At 39.6% G+C, this 19,631-nt stretch overlaps 1 protein-coding gene across 1 annotated transcript in view; it reads right to left on the bottom strand.

The window, feature by feature from the left end:
- Window positions 1-3,289, bottom strand: part of RADX (RPA1 related single stranded DNA binding protein, X-linked) — a 106,437-nt gene extending 103,148 nt beyond the window's left edge. The window contains 1 exon segment of the mRNA XM_070366067.1: window positions 2,647-3,289. Coding sequence (XP_070222168.1) covers window positions 2,647-3,289 — 643 coding nt within the window.
- Window positions 3,290-19,631: the final 16,342 nt, after the last annotated feature.

Here is a 19,631-nt window from a genome sequence, read left to right as displayed (position 1 = left end):
AATTGAACAGAGCAGAGACCTGCAAGAAGTGAGGGAGTGAGTGTGTGGACTTCTTGGGAAGAGACACTGAAATTGGAGGGAACAGCAAAAATAGATTCTGTGATAGAGAAACATTCTTGATATCTTTTTAAAAATTTTATTTATTTATTTTGATTGGAGGCTAATTTCAATATTGTGATGGTTTTTGTCATATATCAACATGAATCGGCCATAGGCATACGTGTGTTCCCTCCATCCTGAACCACCTCCCATCTCCCTTCCCATCCCATTCCTCCAGGTTGTCATAGGGCACTGGCTTTGGGTGTCCTGTGTCATACATCAAACTCCCACTGGCTATCTTACATATGGTAACGTATATGTTTCAATGCTATTCTTTCAAATCATCCCACCCTTTCCTTATCCCACTGAGTCCAAAAGCCTGTTCTTTACATCTGTGTCTCCTTTGCTGCCTCGCACATCAGATCATCGGTACCATCTTTCTAGATTCCATCTTGTTTTGCTTTGCAGTTTAAAATTTTTTTAATTGGAGTATCATTGCTTTACAATGTTGTGTTAGTTTCTGCTTTACAACAATGTGCATCAGCTATGAGTATACATATATCTCCTCCCTCGTGAGCCTCCCTCCAACCCCCTAACCCATCCTACCCTCTAGGTCATCACAGAGCATTGAGATGAGCTCCCTGTGCTTTACAGAAGCTTCACACTAGCTATGTATTTTGCACATAGTAGTGTATATATGTTAATGCCACTCTCTCAATTCATCCCACTAAAAACAAAACTTCTAATGTATGTAGCTCATCTCCCTAACTCAGGGTTTCTCAGCCTGAAGAGTCTTGACATTTGGGACTGGAAAATTGTTTGTTTTGAGAATGTCTTGTGCACTGGAGGATGTTTAGAAACATTCCTGGCCTTTATCAACTAGATGCCCTCCCAGTTGTAACAACCAAAAATATCTCTAGACATTGACAAATGTTCCCTGGGAGTCAAAATTACTCCTTGTTAGGAGCCACTAATTTAGCTAGACTATAAGCCTTTTGAGAGTAGAAATTTATTTTTCTTTATTGTTTCCTATACTTCTTTCTGTTATATGTAAAAGACACCCAAGTATTTTAAATAAGTGAAACATGTAATTCCCACTGACTCTCCACTACAGGAAATATATATATACATATATATATATATATATATATATATTCTAGCATATAGTAGGTGCTCAATAGTAATTGTTGAATGAATAAATGAAATGGTGGGTTTTTACTGGATTTACTGCAGGAGTCATTAAATATCAACTATCTCTATCCATGAAGAACTGCTTTTAAATCTTTCAAATATGTTCCATCAGCACCCCCTAAACTGTATGTGAAGTGAAGTGTGAAAGTCACTCAGTCATGTCTGACTCTTTGTGACCTCATGAACTGTAGCCCGCTCGGCTTCTCTGTCCATAGAATTTTCCAGGCAAGAATACTGGAGTGGGTAGCCATTACCTTCTCCAGGGGATCTTCCCAACCCAGAGATTGAACCCAGGTCTTCTGCATTGCAGGCAGATTCTTTACCATCTGAGCCACCAGGAAAGCCCAAGAATACTGGAGTGGGTAGCTTATCCTTTCCCCAGGGGATCTTCCCGACCCTAAACTGTACACTCAGTGGAATTTATACATAACAGTATGACATAATCACATTCTGGGTCTTTCTATCTAATTCATAAAAAATGCATATTGGCAGTGGTGCTCAGTAGTTGTATAATTATTGGAATTGAGAAGAAATAGCACCCATGTGTGTTTTTACAAAACTAGACACAATAAAGATATACACCAACTATGAGAACACAATGGAAGCCTTTTGTATTGTTCTGAAAATCTGCTGAAAGTGCAAGAATCAACAATCAAGGTGTATGTGTGAGTGTTCTCTGAAAGCATTATCAACACCTGTTTTAGGATTAATTATGTGATAATAGAATAAGTAAGAGAAATGACTTTTAGAGCCAATAATATATCATTTAGGTTATTGAATTTTTCTCTCCCCTCAGATCTGGACAATCTGAGATATTCAAAATACTTTAAGTAAAACATGAAGTTTATTTTGGTAGTTCACTAAATTTGGTGCAAATATCTGCCACATTGATTTTCCTCATCTTTAAAACGAGAGTAGTGAAAATATTCAGTTGTTGAAAAATTAAGCTACTTCATATAGACAGTGCTTAAGACTGTTTTTGGAACATCCTTTTTTGAATCAAAGTTTAAAAAGGCAAACCCCAAATTTTTACAACTTTTATGCCGAATTCAAATCTTTCCAACAACACAGAAAGTACTACTTCCATGACTGGAATGGGAATAGAACTAAAATGAATTTCACTCCGTCAAATGTATAACCAACACATGAGGAACAATGACTGCAATGAGACTACGTTCGTCAGATTAAATTTAAACCACATGCAAGCCACTTGCCGAAATGGCCCTTTCAAATCAACCCAAGACACAAGCTGTACAAATTTCATTAAGCGACCGTCTCCGTCACCCTGCAAAGCTTGTCTCTTACCACTCCCGGCTTATAATTAACAAGACCCAAACACCTTCGTTTCCTTTTCCATTAAAGTGAATTCCTAAAAACTATTTTTTAACCCCCCCGGCATTCCCTCCAATTACTTACGGTTAAATTCGTGCTCCTTTGGTTGCTTATTGTTTAGCCAGATATCTCCATACGGATCTTCGTTATTCCACAGGGGCAGGTAATGACTTTTTCCGCCTCTTAAAGGTCTCTCAGGGACCTCTCAGTGCACTATATTTCTGAAGGGAGTTTCTAGAGAAACAGACTCCAGCAACTCCCCACAGAGAACGTTATCTATGCACAAGATTCCCTGGCCTATTCTTTTCTCGTTGTAAATGCACGAGACTCTGAAAATTCTCACTTCTATGCCAACTTTGAGGATATTTTTATATACGAGAGAATTCAGGCTGGGGTCCAGGTAGCACTTCTCTTGGTACACCCCGTCTGAGATTGTCACATCAAAGCAGTAAAGCGGAGGTTTAGGTTTCACGTCGCGTGGCTCATCCTCTAACAGGTATCTCTGGACGGCCAAAACTGCAACAGGAACCACCTCCAATGGGGTGACCCACCGGCGAGGTGAATCTATTACTTGCTCAAAAACCTTTTGGATCCAGGACCGGCGCCCTAAGGCACCGACCCGTCGGACCACACCTCTCGGGACCGCAGCCCCATTTCTCTCAGGGTGCGGCATATCGACCCCAGCCTGGGATGGGTCAGCCTGAGGCTGACCCGACTCACCAGACATTGCTAGGTGACTGCGTACCCTCTTCGCTTTCAAAAGCCAGCTTGCCGGGTCCGAAGCTAAAAGAATAAGAAACTGCGCGCTCGAGCCTTAAATGTTACTCGGCCCCAGGGGGCAGGTAAGGCTCCGCCCCGTCGCGAAGCTACAAAGACTTTACGCGTGTGTGCTTCGGCTCTCTGGCCCTGCCCCTCGCCAGGCGGGCTTCTGTATCCCAGGAACTATTATTAGGCAGTAACGCACTGTGGTGTTGGAGAAGACTCTTGAGAGTCCCTTGGACTGCAAGGAGATCAATCAGTCCATTCTGAAGGAGATCAGCCCTGGGATTTCTTTGCAGGAATGATGCTGAAGCTGAAACTCCAGTACTTTGGCCACCTCATGCGAAGAGTTGACTCATTGGAAAAGACTCTGATGCTGGGAGGGATTGGGGGCAGGAGGAGAAGGGGATTTTTCTGGAACTTTGGCGACATTTGCTATTGTCTGTCTTTGTTTATCTTAATAGATGTGGCTATCTTATATGATATTATACATGTTTCAATGCCATTCTCCCAAATCATCCCACCCTCTCCCTCTCCCATATGGCAAAAACCAATACAATATTGTAAAGTTAAAAAATAAAATAAAATTAAAAAAAAATAAAATTAAAAGGAAAAAAAATAGATGTGGCTATCTTATCCTAATAGAAGTGGATATCTCATTGTGGTTGGATTTATATTTTTGCAACGACTAATGATTTTTAGCTTCTTTTCATTGTGCTTATTTGGCCACTTTTATATTTTCTTTGGAAGAATGTCAATTCAGATCTTTTGCCTGTTTTTATTTGTTATTTACTTAATTTTCCCTTTGTTTATTTTTATCATTTCCTTCTGCAGGAGATCTTCCCAATCCATGGATCAAACCCCCATCTCTTGTTTGGTAGGTGGATTCTTTACCACTGAGCCACCTAGGAAGCCCTCCTTTGCCTATTTTTAGGGCTTCCCTGGTGGCACTAGAGGTAAAGAATCTGCATGCCAATGCAGGTGACCTAACAAGGCATGGCAACCCACTCTAGTATTCTTGCCTGTAGAATCCCATGGACAGAGGAGTCTGGTGGGAGTCCAGAGGGTCACAAAAGAGTCAGACACGACTTAAGCGACTTAGCTCGCACACCTATTTTTAAATGGAGTTGTTTCTTGATTATTGAGACCTCAAAGAGGTCTTTATAGGGCTTCCTTGATGGCTCAGTGGTAAAGAATCCACCTGCAATGCAAGAGATACAGGAGACACAGGTTCAATCCTGGGGCCAGGAAGATCCCCTGAAGAAGGAAATGGCAACCCACTCCACTATTCTTGCCTGGGAATTCCCATGTACAGAGGAGCATGGCAGGCTACAGTCCAAAGGGTCGCAAAGAGTCAGATGCAACTGAGCAGCAATGGCTGTTATTTTGTTATCTTCTAGATACAAGTCCTTTATCAGATATATGATTAACAAACATTTTCTTTGATAATGTGGGTTGTATCTTAATTTTCTTGAATGTGTCTTTTGTAGAATCTGCTTTTCCTTCTCCTCCTTCTTATTCATTTTACTCATCTTTGCCATTTCATCTTAGAATATTGAACCTCTTCATATAAGGCATCATTATCCTCTCTGATAGCTTCTCTTGAGTGATGTTCTACTGATCCTGGGACTCATAGAAAATGTGCTCCAGTTTATTTGTGGTAAGGATAGCTTCAGCAGCAGCATTTAGGGATTCTTCCTCAAGAACTTCAGGGGCTTCCCTGGTGGCTCAGTGGTAAAGAATCCAAATGCAGAGGACACGGGTTTCATCCCTAGTCCAGGAGGATATCACATGCCACAGGGCAGCTAAGCCCTGCACCACAACTACTGAGCCTGTGCTCTAGAGCCTGGGAGCTGCAACTACTGAGCCATGTGCCACAACTACTGAAGCCTGTGCATCTGGAGTTCATGCTCTGCCACAAGAGAAACCACAGCAATGAGATGCCTGTGTGCTGCAACTAGAGTAGCCCCAGCTCACTGCAACTGGAGGAAAAAAGCCCATGCAGCAACAAAGACCCAGTACAGGCAAAAATAATAAACAAATAAATAATTTTTAAAAAAAGAACTGCAAGAAGACAAAAACAACTAAAGAAGGAATCATTATTTACCCACTTAACTGGAAAAAAATAAAAAAGCCTAGGAATGCCAAGTGTTGTAAAGAATGTCAAACAATAAACCAGTGTAAATTTTTTCACTAGTTGTAAAGTTTATCATATATACACCATATGATCCATAAATACTCCTTTGTATATACCCAAGAGTAGTAGTGTTTGTCAAAGGAAAAGATGGTATTAATATTTTGTGGAGAGATGATCTTTATTTGTACTGGGTAGTACCAGACATTATAGGATGTTTAACATCTGGCCCTCACCTTCTAAATACCAGTTGTACTCCCCAATCCCTGGGACGATCAACACATCCCAGGTAAGAACCACTACCCAGATCAGATCAGATCAGATCAGGTGCTCAGTCGTGTCCGACTCTTTGCGACCCCATGAATCGCAGCACGCCAGGCCTCCCTGTCCATCACCGACTCCCAGAGTTCACTCAGACTCACATCCATCGAGTCAGTGATGCCATCCAGCCATCTCATCCTCTGTCGTCCCCTTCTCCTCCTGCCCCCAATCCCTCCCAGCATCAGAGTCTTTTCCAATGAGTCAACTCTTCGCATGAGGTGGCCAAAGTACTGGAGTTTCAGCTTTAGCATCATTCCTTCCAAAGAAATCCCAGGGCTGATCTCCTTCAGAATGGACTGGTTGGATCTCCTTGCAGGCCAAGGGACTCTCAAGAGTCTTCTCCAACACCACAGTTCAAAAGCATCAATTCTTCGGCGCTCAGCCTTCTTCACAGTCCAACTCTCACATCCATACATGACCACAGGAAAAACCATAGCCTTGACTAGATGAACCTTTGTTGACAAAGTAATGTCTCTGCTTTTGAATATGCTATCTAGGTTGGTCATAACTTTCCTTCCAAGGAGTAAGCATCTTTTAATTTCATGGCTGCAGTCACCATCTGCAGTGATTTTGGAGCCCAGAAAAATAAAGTCTGACACTGTTTCCACTGTTTCCCCATCTATTTCCCATGAAGTGATGGGACTGGATGCCATTATCTTCATTTTCTGAATGTTGAGCTTTAAGCCAACTTTTTCACTCTCCTCTTTCTCTTTCATCAAGAGGCTTTTTAGTTCCTCTTCACTTTCTGCCATAAGGGTGGTGTCATCTGCATATCTGAGGTTATTGATATTTCTCCCGGCAATCTTGATTCCAGCTTGTGTTTCTTCCAGTCCAGCATTTCTCATGATGTACTCTGCATATAAGTTAAATAAACAGGGTGACAATATACAGCCTTGACGAACTCCTTTTCCTATTTGGAACCAGTCTGTTGTTCCATGTCCAGTTCTAACTGTTGCTTCCTGACCTGCATACAAATTTCTCAAGAGGCAGATCAGGTGGTATAGCTGCATTAGAAGATGTGAAAAAGAATGTTCAGTAGCATTATTAATAATAACTCCTAACTGGAAACAGCCCAAATATTTATAATAGAAGAATGAATAAATAAGTTGTGGTATAATCACCTAGTGGAATATCCTGATAACCTCATGATACCAGCATACCAGCCCTCATTTGCTTATATCTAGGCCTTTAAATTTAAGAGTAAAATAATCTTACTGTCTTGTTGAGTCGCTCTTTTATTTCCCAGTCTCTAAAAAATACTGGTTTGAAAATTAATGACTTAGAAATGAGCCCTGATCTTTGGTAAGGACCACATTAAACAAATGTGGTATTACAATGAGATTTTTTTCCCCTTTTAATCACTAGGTTGTTCCCTAACGTATATGAAATGTTTAAGACTTAGGCATAATGCTGGCTGATGCAATTTGAGTATGAGATAGCATTCTGAGTTTAGATACTGCTATTACTTTTGAAACTAAAGTATACAGTTGGTTTCTAGCTATATGATTTATAAGGCAGATTACTGTGCCTTAGCAAATCAGCCTTTGAATGTCTGGTCATTTTTTAAAACTTAATTAATTTATTTATTTTTGGCTGTGCTGGGTCTTCGTTGCTGCCCGCGGGCTTTCTCTAGTTGCGGCAAGAGCGGGCTACCCTCTAGTTGCAGTGGGCAGGCTCCTTATTGCAATAGCTTCTCTTGTTGCAGGGCACAGGTTCTAGGGCATGTTGGTTCAGTAGCTGTGATGCATGGGCTTAGTTTTTCTGTGGCATGTGGGATGCTCCAGGATCAGGGATCAAACCCATGTCCCCTGTAATGTTGGCAGGCAGATTCTTAACCTTTAGACCATCAGGGAAGCCCTGTCTAGTTATTTTTAATGTAGTTAAGTTGTTCAAATCTTGGATATCTGGAGGTCTTCAATGTGCTTGGATAGCCTGGACCTTGAATGTTTTGCTAATTTTCATAAAAACAGGACTTGGCTGGCTTCATAAGATAGAAGCCTTAATGGTATTCTCTCTTAAACAGCTTGGATAAAATTCTCATCACTAATCTGTGCTGGTGCTGTTGTAACATCTGGTTACACATGGTTAAGGTCGTGCTATTCCTTTTCTAACTAGACACAGTTTTCCGGAAGCCCCAGTTTCTTTGGTGGTACCCCTCAGTTCAGTCCCTCAGTCATGTCCAACTCTTTGTGACCCCATGGACTGCAGCACGCCAGGCTTTCCTGTCATCCCCAGATCCTGGAGTTTGCTCAAACTCATGTCCAGCAAATCGGTGATGCCATCCAGCCATCTCATCCTCTGTCATCCCCTTCTCCTCCTGCCTTCAATCTTTCCCAGCATCAGGGTTTTCTAATAAGTCAGTTCTTTGCATCAAGTGGTACCCTAGGCTGTTGAAATTATTTCATGTACCCTTATCCTTTTCCAAAGTTGCCTATATTCTGGAGAATTATGAGAAATTGCAACTCATCTTTCTCTTTGGTTGGGGATCTTTCACTTTCATCCCTACCACATCTCAGAAGACAAGCATCAGCAAAATATACATACATATATATATAGAGAGAATATATATAGAGAAGATATATATATATATATATATTCTCTATCAATAGTTTGCATAGAATGATGCTAAAGCTGAAACTCCAGTACTTTGGCCACCTCATGCGAAGAGTTGATTCATTGGAAAAGACTCTGATGCTGGGAGGGATTGGGGGCAGGAGGAAAAGGGGACGACAGAGGATGAGATGGCTGGATGGCATCACGGACTCGATGGACGTGGGTTTGGGTGAACTCTGGGAGTTGGTGATGGACAGGGAGGCCTGGCATGTTGTGATTCATGGGGTCGCAAAGAGTCGGACACCACTGAGCGACTGAACTGAACTGAACTGATAGTTGGCATCCAGTTTAACTAACTAGAAATTGAAGTGTGTTAGTCGCTCAATCGTGTCTGACTTGTGTCTGACTCTTTGTGATCCCCTGGACTGTAGTCTGCCAGGTTCCTCTGTCCGTGGAATTCTCCAGGCAAGAATATTGGAGTGGGTTGCCATTCCATTCTCCAGGGGATCTTCCTGACCCAGGGATGGAACCTGGGTCTCCTGAATTGCAGGCGGATTCTTTACCACTTGAGCCAAAGCTAGCTTTTAATTTGACTAACACAAATTTAAATTCTCATTCTCCTGCTTACTATTTGTTTATCTTGACCAAGTTACCTAAACTCTCCAAACCTGGTTCCTCTTTTTAAAAATGGAATGAAGGGAATTCCCTGGCAGTCCAGTGGTTAAGACTCCAGGACTTCTACTGCAAAGGGCACAGATTCAATCTCTACTTGGGGAACTAAAGATCCCACGTGCTGCATGGCATGACCGAAAAAAAGAAGAAGAAAAAAAAGAGAAATAAATAATCAGGACTTCTCTGGTGTCTCAGTGGTAAAGAATCTGCCTGCCAATGCAGGAGACACAGGTTCAATCCCTGATCCAGGAAGATCCCACATGCTGTGGAGCAACTAAGTCCTTGTGCCATAACTACTGAGTCCGTGCTTTAGAACCCATGCTCCATGACAAGAGAAACCACTACAATGAGAAGCCTGTGCACTGCAGCTAGAGAGTATTCCTCACTCACCGCCCCCATGCACCAATGAATGCCCAGCATAGCCAAAAATAAATAAATGAATAAAGAAATATTATAAAAAGAAACAAAAAAAGAAATAAATAATGATAGGAAAAGTATCCTAACTCCTTTAGTAGTCAAGAAAATGCCCATTAAAATTACTTATAAAATTGCCCCCCACCCAATTTTGAAGCATCATAATTTGTTATTCATTGGCTGTCATTTTGTCTCACCTCCAAGTTGTTGGATATTATTTAGGCCAGAGGAACAGGAGGAAGATGATCATATTATTAATAACTGAACTGCAGGGAAAGTGCCAGTCTCAAGGATACTGAACTTCACTGGAATATGGCCAGACTGCTCATGTATCTTTTATGCATTTTCTCCTCCCATCCTATAAGACTAATCAAAGCTCTCAACAAATGACAAGGCTAGAAGATATCTCTTCTCTTTTCTGTACTACAGAGAATTATATCTATGTTAATGAAGAAGAAATATTCATGATATATTGAGCTAAATACATACACACACACTGAATATGAGAAAAGTGTGGAATAATACATAGAAGGTTATCTGGAGTTTGCAGGTGAAGAAGGAAAAGGGGTGAAATTATATATATTTTTATAAGATCAACATATTATTTACTTGTTTTCAGTAAACACAGGCTAATTTTATAATTCTGGAAGAAAATTTGATCACAGATTGAAGAAATATACAAATTTGAAAACTTTTAATTCAATATGGATATATAGTTTAAAATATATTTTATTATCATTTATTATTAATATAAGCTTAAAACTTATAATTAACTTATCACCTTAAAGTAAAAATATATTTTTATTTTTTGGCTGTGCTGGGTCTTCATTGCTGTGCTTGGGCTTTCTCTCGTTGTGGCAAGCAGGGCCTACTGTCTAGCTGTGGTGTACGGACTCCTCATTGTGGTGGCTTGTCTTGTTGCAGAGCATGGGCTCTAGGGTGCACAGGCTTCAGTAGCTGTGGTGCTTGGGCTCAGTAGTTGTGGCTTGTATGCTCTAGAGTGCAGGCTCAGTAGTTGTGGTGCATGGGGTTAGTTGCCCCAAGGCATGTGGAATTTTCCCGGATCAGAGAGCAAACCAGTGTCCCCTGCATTGCAAGGCGAATTGCTAACCACTGGATCACCAGGGAAGCCCCAGAAAAATGAATATATTGCATAAACCTGAATATTCAGTGACATGAGCATCAAACATATGTTTAATTTAGAGTCATTTCACAGAAAAATTTCTATTTGTAGTATACATTTCTTCCACCAAAAGGGCCAAACATCATTCCGATAATATGAGTTATGAAGTTTTATTTATTATTGCATATGCTAAGTCGCTTTGATCGTGTCCAACTCTTTGAGACCCCATGGACTTGATCGTGTCCAACTCTTTGAGACCCCATGGACTGTAGCCCACAAGGCTCCTCTCTCCAGGCAAGAATATTGGAGTGGGGTGCCATTTCTTTCTCCATCATTGTATATAGTCTTTGCGAAATGGATGCAATAAACATGATTTTTTCTTTGAAATCACCCGTAGATCATTTGGTATTTCACAGAGGCATTTTGAGGAACACACTTTAGAAACTTGGAATTAGAAGAGTGATTTCCATACTCTTTAAACAATGCACCCTTTCTGGTAAAATATTGATTATAAATATTTATCTATTAATGATAAATTATATGTTTATTTCTCTTCTAAAATTTTATGTATGTTTAAAACCTACACGAAATTCAAAACATTAAAATGATAAAATCAAACAAAATTATGTTTTAAAAATACTTTACATTAATGCCACAAAAATGTACCTTTAAATATTTATCTTCAGGTATAAGTATTTTATTGAGCTCTGTATTGCTAAACATACTTTATTATTTTGAAAACCACGGTCAACATTTTGTGATACAATGATTAAAAGGATTGGTTCTAATTTAAAAGAAATCCTAATTGCTGACAGATAACGGTTGGATAAAATTACTTAGAAGGTATGATAATATAGCATTTGCAGAAGCCAGATAAAAGAATGATACAAACAGCTCTTTTGAGAGGCTCTTCAGTGTTATTTGCTTGCTTTTGCTCTGTATTTCCTTTTCAAATTTCTATTTTAGCTTGTAATTTTGGAAAAGCTCCTGATTATAGTAAATGACCATTGTTCTACAAAATTTATGATGTTTCAGCAAAATGAAATAGCCTCTATCACATTAATTTTCTTCTTGTCAATACATTCCAATCATCATAGTCTTTAGTCTGTTGCAGAGGTTGCAATGGTGTCAATAATTTCCCAGTCTGTCAGAAACTGGTAAATGACAGAGAACTGTCATAATCTGTATGTTACAAGTGGTACTGCCATGATGTCAGTGAGATTATCTGCTGCAGATGTTAATGGTCATAATCACAGCTTAGTGGATCACCATGTCATTGTGCACCCTGCAGCATATAGAATTGATTCAATGCTTCCTGTGTGCCAGGAACTGTGCCAAGCATTGTATAAGCATAATATCATTTAAGATAAACACTTATCCAGTTAGATGTGCTTAGTTGCTCAGTCGTGTCTGACTCTTTGCGACTCCATGGACTGCAGCTCTCCAGGCTCCTCTGTCCATGGGGATTCTCCAGGCAAGAATACTGGAATGGGTTGCCATGCCCTTCTCCAGGGGATCTTCCCAACCCAGGGATCGAACCCAGGTCTTCTGCACTGCAAGCAGATTCTTTACCGACTGAGCCACCAGGGAAGCCCATCCAGTTAGATAGGTATTATTATCTACACACGAAGACTCAGAGTTTAAGCCATTTGTCAGGTGGCAAATAGCGAAGCTAGGGCTTGAATTTAAGGTTTGTGATTCCAGATGTGCTCTTTACCTATAAGCTATACTGCTTCTGGTAGTATCTGAAGTATACATTACGAAAGCTCAAAAATGTTTGGTTCTCTTCTATTTTATGCATGTTGTGTGTGTGTGGTGTTAGTCACTTAGTCATGTCTGAATCTTCGTGACCCCATAGCCCACCAGGCTCCTCTGTCCACGTAATTGCAAGGATATATTTCCTAGTGTTCTTGTAATTGGTAAGGGCCACCTAATGAGTTCTGGCCAAGGGGCTGTGAACAGAAGTGATATCTTTTGTTTCCACTTAATTGGTAATATGCAACTCTCTTACCACCTTTCTTTTGTGTTCAGATGCTATAGCTTCTCAAATTCAAATAAACCTGATAACTCTGGAGAGTTACCTGAATCCATAGAGTAATTTGTGTGAGTTAAAAGCATACTTTTGTTCTGTTAAGCTACTGAGATTATAGGACTATTTGTTAACATACGTTTGTATGTGTGTGCATGCTCAGTCACTAAGTCCTATCCAACCCTTTGCAAACCCATGGGCTGTAGCCGGCCAGGCTCCTCTGTCCATGGGACTTTCTAGGCAAGAATACTGGAGTGCATTGCCATTTCTTTCTCCAAGGAATCTTCCCAACCTAGGGATAAAAATTTTGCTTGGCAGGTGAATTCTTTACCACTGAGTCACCTGGGAAACCCTAGCTTACTATAACCTGATTACTTCAGAAAACTGGTACTGGAAGTAGAGTACTGCCACAACAAAACTCTGAAATATGACATTGGCTAAGAGGTTTTGTGGTAGGATTTTTCAATGGCAAAAATGTGGTGAAATTGTAACTTGCAATAGACTCAGCATATATAATTAAGGAATTTGTAACTCCAAGAGATTGGAAAGCAATGCTAGTGGGAAAATATGGGGAAGAATCTAGAAAATAAGATGTTAGTACTATTTTTCATAGTGATGGCATTGTTCATCAATAGTTGCTGGCTTTGATTGGTGTGATGGTTAATTTTATGCGTCAACTTGATTAGGCTAATAAGAAATGCTCAGATAGCTGATAAAGCTTTATTTCTGGGTGTGTCTGTGAGGGAGTCTCCAGAACAGATTAGCATTTGAATCAGGAGACTGAGTGAAGAAAACTACCATCACCAATGTGGGTAGGCATCTATCAATTTGTTGAAGGCTTGGATAGAACAGACAGACAGAGAAAGGGCAGTTCACTCTCTCTACTTTGACAAAACACTCATTTTTTTCCCTGGTCATTGGATATCAGCACTCCTGGTTCTTAAGTTTTGGGATTCAGACCGGGAATTACACCATCAGCCCCTCAATTCTTAGTCCTTCAGACTGAGTTACATCACTGGCTTTCCTGGTCCTCCAGCTTGCAGATAGCAGATGCAGGGACTTCATGGCTTCCATAATAGCATAAGCCTACAAGAAATTTCTCTCTGTGTGTGTGTGTTTCTCTTTCTCTCTGTCACCGTCTATCTATAATATATACATATAACATATATATATATATGTATATCTTAATGGTTCTGTTTCTCTGAAGAGCTTGAGTAATTCAATTGACAAGAATAGCTCAAGAAAGAATTAGCTGGTTTGCAAGCAGAAATAAAGGGAATATTGGGAGACTGGGATTGACATATACACAATACTATATATATATATATAGTATTGTGTATATGTATGTATAAAATAGATTAATAAGGACCTACTGTATAGCATTGGGAGTGAACTGAAAGTCACTCAGTTGTGTCCGACTCTTTGCGACCCCAAGGACTATACAGGAATTCTCCAGGCCAGAATACTGGAGTGGGTAGCCTATCCCTTCTCCAGTGGATCTTCCCACTGGAGAACCAGGGTCTCCGGCATTGCAGATAGATTTTTTACCAACTGAGCTATCCAGGAAGCACAGGGAGCTATACTCAATACTCTGTAATGATTTCGATTCACTTTGCTATGCACCTGAAACTAACACAATGTTGTAAATCAACTATAAAATGTGAACGTGTTAACCACTCAGTCATGTCCCTGCTCTTCATGACTCCATGGGCTGTAGCCCTTCCAGGCTCCTCTGTCCATGGGATTCTCCAGGTAAGAATACTGGAGTGGGTTGCCATACTATACACCAATAAAAAAATTTTTTTAAGAAATAAAGGGGAATAGTTTATGGTTGGAAAATCCAACTGTATTTCAACCTCAAACTGTAAAAAATAAGATTGAGAGATCTTTGGAAGGACAAATACCCATTGAGATGTTTCAAATTATTAAAATGTATCATGGGAAAATCAGACTAATTTAGTATTAAATAAAATACTCAGGTCAAAGATTACCTTAATGTGGTTTTTCCACAGAAGACTGACAACCTCAAGTTAATCCACATTAAAGAAATGGGGAGATATGGGAGCAAGAAAGAAAAAACAAAAACAGTCTATGGCAAATCTGAAAACTACATCTGCATAAGAAGTGCAGGTGTGGTTATTGGCACATGTTGCTGACTGAAACCAAGTCTGTTTTTGAAACAATGGAACTGTTAAACCATAAGCCTGTAAAAAAGACTTATACCACTCCTTGGACCACCAGGATGAAAATAATTCTATGTCATCAGGGTCAATTTAGGCCATAAGACTTAAAAACAACTCTTAGGCCACCAAAATTATATAGACAAGAAGCAGGCATACCCCTCAAGGCATACCTCAAGGCATACCCCTCATAGTCCATAATGCTTAGTTCAGATATAATACCTGTACAAACATGCGTAGAGATTCAATTACTTTTATGAAACTAGCATAGCCTTAACACAAATCTTGTAAAGATAATTCAAAATAATAAGCTAATTGTATTTATGGGTAAAAATACATCCATTTCTAATAAATAATAGTAAATATTGTGGATTGATTAGCTCAACCTCCATTCTATCTTCCTAACTGCAGTTAGAGTTCTGATGGTAAATTCATTTCTGCCAATTAGATTGACTTGTTAGATATGTATAATGTGTGTATGAGATGGAAGACATGCTGCTGTTGCTGCTGGCAATGTCATGGATATGAGACTGGTGACTCCATTTAGCAAAGACACCTTTGAGTCCAGGTGTGGCAGACATATTTGATGCCTAACATTGAATAACCTGATTTCTGACTTGTCCTGTCCATGTCAGCCAGCCTCCATCCTTGGCCACCTCAGTGTTTGCACAATGAGCCTACAAGTGGAATAGCCATGATGGTAAGGATGGATGCTATACATGGGCTCAAAAACATGGAGTACCTACCAAAACAAGCTAGCATCTTGGTGGCAAGTTGATTATTTCAGACCTTTCTGCCATGGAGGATAGTGTGAATTGCTCTTAACAGAATTGACACCTTATCCAGATATGAGTTTAGCTTGCTTTCTCTGCTGGCATCATAATGTGAAATTTACAAAATGCCTGATTCAAGGGATCCATTTTATGGTGAAGAAGGTGTGGCAATGGCCACAAGACCACAAGGACCCATTGGTCCTCTAATATACCATAGACCTCAAGATTAACTGGTCCAATAAACTGATTGAATGGCTGGTTCAAGGCACAGCTAAGGCACCAGACAGAGGACAACACCTTGCAATGTTGGGATATTGTCCTTCACAATGAATAATATCTACTTAGATATCAACAAATGATATGTAGCATTGCATTTCTAATATCTAGAATGCATGTCTTGGAACCAACTCAGTGACTCACTTACAAAATTTGTATTTCTTATTTCTACATACACAAATCTGCTTCTCACGGGGAATGCTTCCACCAGGAAACACATTAAGGGTTCTACCTAACCTGAAACTACAACTACCAGTGGTAACTTTAGGCTTCTCATTTTGATAGAGGAGAAAGCAAAGAAAGGAGTTACTATACTAGTGGGCATAACTATCTCTGATTATCATGAGAAGTTAGAGCTTCTGCTTCATAATGGAGGCAGGATAGAATATATTTGTCACTCAGATGATCCACTGGGATCTCTTTTAGTTATTCCATGTCTGATGATAGCAGTGAATGGACAACAATTACAGTAAAAGTGACTCATAATGGCAAGGCAACAAAGGGCTCAAACCCCTTGAAGATAAAATGTTAGGTTGTCCCAAAAGGTAAATGACTTAAACCAGCTCCAATGTTGGTCAAGAGCAAGGGTAATAAAGAATGAATGATAGAAGAGAATATGTTGATCAACTGGTCTTCAATCAAGATTAATCAAAGCAGGGGGGCTTCAGCTTGTTAATTAACTCTCCTAAATTACTTAATTTTAGAGACTATGGCCTGCATCTCCTTAAAAAATTTGATATAGTATACTTAATATAGGGTAATAGTGTATCTGATTAGTACAAAGGGTGAACTGAGGCAGATACACATATGTTGTGCAAAGGGTAAACTGTTGTACATTTGAGTCCTCCCTTTTAAAGAATATGTATTGTATGAAGATTCTTCAAAAAACTAGGAATAAGCTACCATATGACCCAGAAATCCCACTACTGGACATATACCCTGAGAAAACCACAATTCAAAAAGATACAAGTACCTCAGTGTTCATTGCAGCATTATTTACAATAGCCAGGACATAGAAGCAACCTAGATGTCCATCAACAGATGAAGAGATAAAGAAGTTGAGGTACATATATACAATGGAATATTACTCAGCCATGGAAGGAATGAATGTGAGTGAGCTGAACTGAGGTGGATGAAACTAGATCTTGTTATACTTACTTTCTGAAGTAAGTCAGAAAAACAAATATTGTGTATTAATGTATATATTTGGAATCTAGAAAGATGGTGCTGATGAACCTATTTGCAGGGCAGGAATAGAAATGCGGATATAGAGAATGGACTTGTGGACACAGCAGGGGAAGGAGAGAGTAGGACGAACTGAGAGAGTAGCATTGACATATATACACTATAGATAGCTAGTGGGAAGCTGCTATATAATACAGGGAGCCCAGCCTGGTGCCCAGTGCTCTATGATGACCTAGAGGGGTAGGATGGGGAGGTGGGGATGGGAGGGAGGCTCAAGAGGAAGGGGATATGTATGTGTGTGTATATATATATATATATATGTATATATATATATATATATGTATATGTGTCTGTATATAGTTATGGCTGATTCAGGTTGTTGTATTACAGAAACCAACACAACAATGTAAACCTCCAATTAAAAATTTTTTTTTAATTATTTATTTTTCTATTTGGCTGTACCAAGTCTTGGTTGCAGCCCACATGTTCGTTAGTTGTGGCATGTGAGATCTAGGTCCCTGACCAGGGACTGAAACCAGGGCCCTGCATTGGTAGCATGGAGTGTTAGCCACTGGACCACCAGGGAAATCCCTCTTCCTTAATTCTTTAAAATTTGACTTCACTTTACATAGCAAAATTTTACTTGCTCCTTTTCTCCATTGGACTATTCATGGCACCATTAAAATGATTTCATTGTCTATTGACCAATGTTTTATTCACTTATGTTATTAGTACTCCTTAGAAGTTTCTTGTTTTGAAGGTTACTCTAGATGGGGCTCATAGACTTAGCTGTAACTGAGGTTTAACATGAATTTTTTTAGGTAACAACATTTGTGTTTTAAAAATAGTTAAACCATTCCAATCCATGATCATGCAACTAGTTTACTTTTCAGAAAACCCTATAAGGCATCCATGCCAAGATATATATATCACTAGACAGATAAGTAACAATATAGATATAGGCAGTTGGTTTTAAAATTTACTTCTGGGCAGTATAAGTAATGACTTGTAGTCAGAGTTAACTGTTGTTATTTGGAATCTTCACTGTTTAATTTGAGATTCAAACTTACCTGTTCATTTTGTTCCATCATTTCTTTAACCAAAGCCATACATTTTTACAAGTATGTACAACAGACCCATTATATACTGTTGTGCCTGCTGTTGCCAATACTCCTTAGTAAGCTCCTTTTAGTGGTAAATCTAGGAAGTTGTCATTATGTAAAGAATTCATGTGACACTTACCTGAATATTGCCTAACGTTATGAGTATTTGTCTTCCCTCCTAAATTCATATGGTGAAGCCCTAACTCTCAGTGTGATGGTACTTGAAGATGGGGCCTTTGGGAAATAGCTACAGTTAGAGGAGCTCAGGAGGACAGTTCCCTAGTCTGATAGGATTAGTGTTCTTATAAGAAAACTTTATCACTGGAGGAGGAAACGGCAACCCACTCCAGTACTCTTGCCTGGAGAATCCCATGGACAGAAGAGCCTGGCAGGCTGTGGTCCACGGGTTCGCAAAGAGTCGGACACGACTGAAGTGACTGAGCAGGAAAACAGACCAGAGAACTTGTTCTCTTCCTCCTTCACTGTGTGTGCACAGTGAAGAAGTCATGTGAGCACACAGTGAGATAGCAGCTAAGAGAAGAGGCCTCAGAATGAAGCACATTTGGTGATAATATTGGCATTCTTGATATTCTGTTTGGAAATCAATCAACTACAAACACACAGGATTTTTTCTGTTGAGAAAACCTCACTGGAAGATCCCCCCACCTGGCCTGCAAGCACTCCCAATGTCCTGAGTGCCCAGTCGTCATCTATCTCAGTCTGAAACCAGCTGCTTGTCCATATTCTCAAGGGTAAAAGCAAAAGCAAGTCCTGGTAGACAGGGAGTATGCTCAGAAGATGGACTATGGCAAGGGACAAAAAACAAACAAACAAACAAACAAAAACCACAAATGTGAACTCTAGCACCACTTATGAGAAAACAAAAAAGAGGCTATCAGGGACTTCCTTGGTGGTCCAGTGGTTAAAATGCACTTACAGTGCAGGGGATACAAGTTCAAACCCTGGTCAGGGAATTAAGATCCCACATGCCATGCAGAAAAAAACAAAACAAAACAAAAACAGGCTATTAGCAGCCAGCCTGGTTTGTTGTAAGATCGAATGAAGACGTACAAGATTAAAAATTATGCCACAAGAGAGAACAAAAAGCATGGAGAGGAGGTATATCCATATAAGGTTTAAGAAAGCTTCAGAGTTTATAGCAGGATTGATGAAGATTTTTTCCCTTAAAGACAGTTATTAAGGATTAGAATAGGTGACTCCTATTTCAAATTCAAAAATCAGCAATAGAAAACTCCAAAGAATACAACAAATCAAGGAAACACGACATCATCAAAAAATCACAATAATCTTCCAGTAACCAGGCCCAAAGACATGGAGTTTTGTTATTTACCTGATAAAAATTCGAAATAGTTATCTTGAGGAAATGAAATGAGGTACAAAAAGCACTTAGAGACGATTCAATGAAATCAGGAAAATAATACATGAACAAAATGAAATTTAACAAAGAAAAAGAAACACAAAAAAGAACCAAGCAGAAATATTGGAGCTGAAGAATTCATTGAATGAAACAAAAAATGCAATAGAGG

Source organism: Bos mutus, chromosome X, assembly GCF_027580195.1.
Source record: "Bos mutus isolate GX-2022 chromosome X, NWIPB_WYAK_1.1, whole genome shotgun sequence".
NCBI classification, from domain to species: Eukaryota; Metazoa; Chordata; class Mammalia; order Artiodactyla; family Bovidae; genus Bos; species Bos mutus.
Note: the sequence above shows the minus strand (reverse complement) of the source record. Positions and strands in the feature narration are given on the sequence as shown.